This window comes from Dreissena polymorpha, chromosome 2, assembly GCF_020536995.1.
Source record: "Dreissena polymorpha isolate Duluth1 chromosome 2, UMN_Dpol_1.0, whole genome shotgun sequence".
In the NCBI taxonomy this organism is placed as follows: domain Eukaryota; kingdom Metazoa; phylum Mollusca; class Bivalvia; order Myida; family Dreissenidae; genus Dreissena; species Dreissena polymorpha.
Genome location: NC_068356.1, coordinates 144,031,475 through 144,033,371, shown reverse-complemented (window position 1 = coordinate 144,033,371; position 1,897 = coordinate 144,031,475). Strand labels below are relative to the sequence as shown.

At 34.8% G+C, this 1,897-nt stretch overlaps 1 protein-coding gene across 1 annotated transcript; it reads left to right on the top strand.

Annotated features, from left to right (window-relative positions):
* On the top strand, nt 1-1,376 carry LOC127870148 (uncharacterized). Its single transcript, XM_052412805.1, has one exon. It carries the CDS (start codon nt 23-25, stop codon nt 1,298-1,300), a length of 1,278 nt encoding a protein of 425 aa, XP_052268765.1. The 5' UTR covers nt 1-22; the 3' UTR covers nt 1,301-1,376.
* Nucleotides 1,377-1,897: the final 521 nt, after the last annotated feature.

The following is a 1,897-nucleotide window of genomic DNA, read 5'->3' as shown; positions in this document are numbered from 1 at the left end:
TATTGTAATTAACATCCTAAACATGTCTTATTTAATGTGTTCGAATATTACGACGCTTTTGGACAACTGCACTCACGTTAACGTGTCACTTACTGAATACAACACTTCAATGATAAATACACTGAATGCAGAAAGATTTCGCCTTCTTATACATGCGTTTGTATACAGTGTCTTTCTTATGATAGTGGGTATTCCTGGAAATAGTTTGGTTTTGTATGTTTACTTCATTAAATGGAAGAAGAGTACTTCAAGAATATTTATCCTATTCCTTACCACGCAGGATTTGATAAATTGTTTGACAACCATACCGATGGAACTTTACATCATGCGCTTCTCAATAGTTCTAGACGAGCCGTGGTTGTGCAAAATATCGCGATGTTCAACGTTCACAATGAACAGTTCGTCTGCCGCTATACTTGTCGCCATAGCCGTTGACAGATTCAGAAGAATTTGTCGTCCCCATGGACCACAGTTAAACACGAAAACATCGAAGCGTATATGCATTGGATGTGTTTTGATAGGCATTTGCTTGTACGCATGGCCGTCCGTAATATTTTACGGAACTAGAACGATTACAGTTGGCGGTTACGTGGGGAAGTCGTGTCAGATAATGAATCAATATGATGGCTTGATTTCTCCGAAAATTTATTTTTTGTTTCAAATATGCAGCACGGCAGTCATATTTATTGTGCTCTCCGTATTGTACTATTTAGTGGGCGTGATTGTGTACAAGCACAAGAAAATGAGAATGAAACGTAGTGAAGAAAGAAATAAAGTGTTAGACATGTTAATCAAAGAAGACCGGTCACCAAACGAGCGCGTTACACGCGTTCACATAAATACTAAAGACGAAATCCATACAACACCGACTTCAAATATCAGGAATCTTTCAACACAAATCAACGATTTGAAACATGAAAATTCTAAAGTGGACAGTGCCATACACATGCAACCAGATTACAAGCAACGAAAGGAAATTACTCAATCTGACACACAGACCAATTTGAAATCAGTGTTGAGTTCGAAATTGAAGATTGGAGGTTCTACACTTATGCTTTTCTTGATAACGTTAGCTTATGTTGTCAGTTTTCTTCCCTTCTTGGTTATTGCCGTACTTCGTCAAACCGACAGTAAGTTTTTGATGACGCTTAACGAAGCCGGTTATGCAGTATACCAAGTTTGCTTGAGATCGTATCTGCTTTCATGTGCGATTGATCCAATCATATATTTGTTCTGCAATGCACAATTCCGAAATTTCTGTCTCGATGTGTTTAAAAGTCAAACAAACAGGAAAGTATAATGATCAAACTTATACGAGTACACTACATCAAGCATTATTTCTAGTTAAAACAATACCATCTTGCAGGTTGTTGAAATCGTTCCATTTAAAAAGACTAATATTAATTCAATCAAATAGCAATTATTAATGCCTAGAAGTAATGTTCTTATTGTCATTGTATTGCTATTGATTTTTCTTGCGAATTATTATATGAATATCACGTCTATAACTTACTTGTCTCTTTGTGGGCAATTTATGCAGATTGAAACTGTAATATATGCGCATGCAGAATTATAGTTTTGTGTTTGCTTCATACGGTGTATGATATTCTATACGTATATGTTTGAGTAAGTAAGTGTTATGTTAAACGAATACAATTTGATCACCCCCTCTACAATTCACGTTCTCATAATTACATGCATATGAGTGAGTGTTTAAATACGCATGCTGCTCTAAGAGTATTGGTCTGTATGCTAATAATTATATTATTCTTTGGTATGTTTTGATTTATGTTTAAAAAATTATCCCGATTATGCACATGTTATTTTTTTTTCTAAAGTTTAAACTAAATGAAAGTATGTGCATTATATTTGAACATGCTTTTTTATTGTTCGTTTA

Coding starts and splice junctions, on each gene's coding strand:
- LOC127870148 (XM_052412805.1), top strand. CDS start 23: ATGTCTTATTTAATGTGTTCGAATATTACGACGCTTTTGGACAACTGC.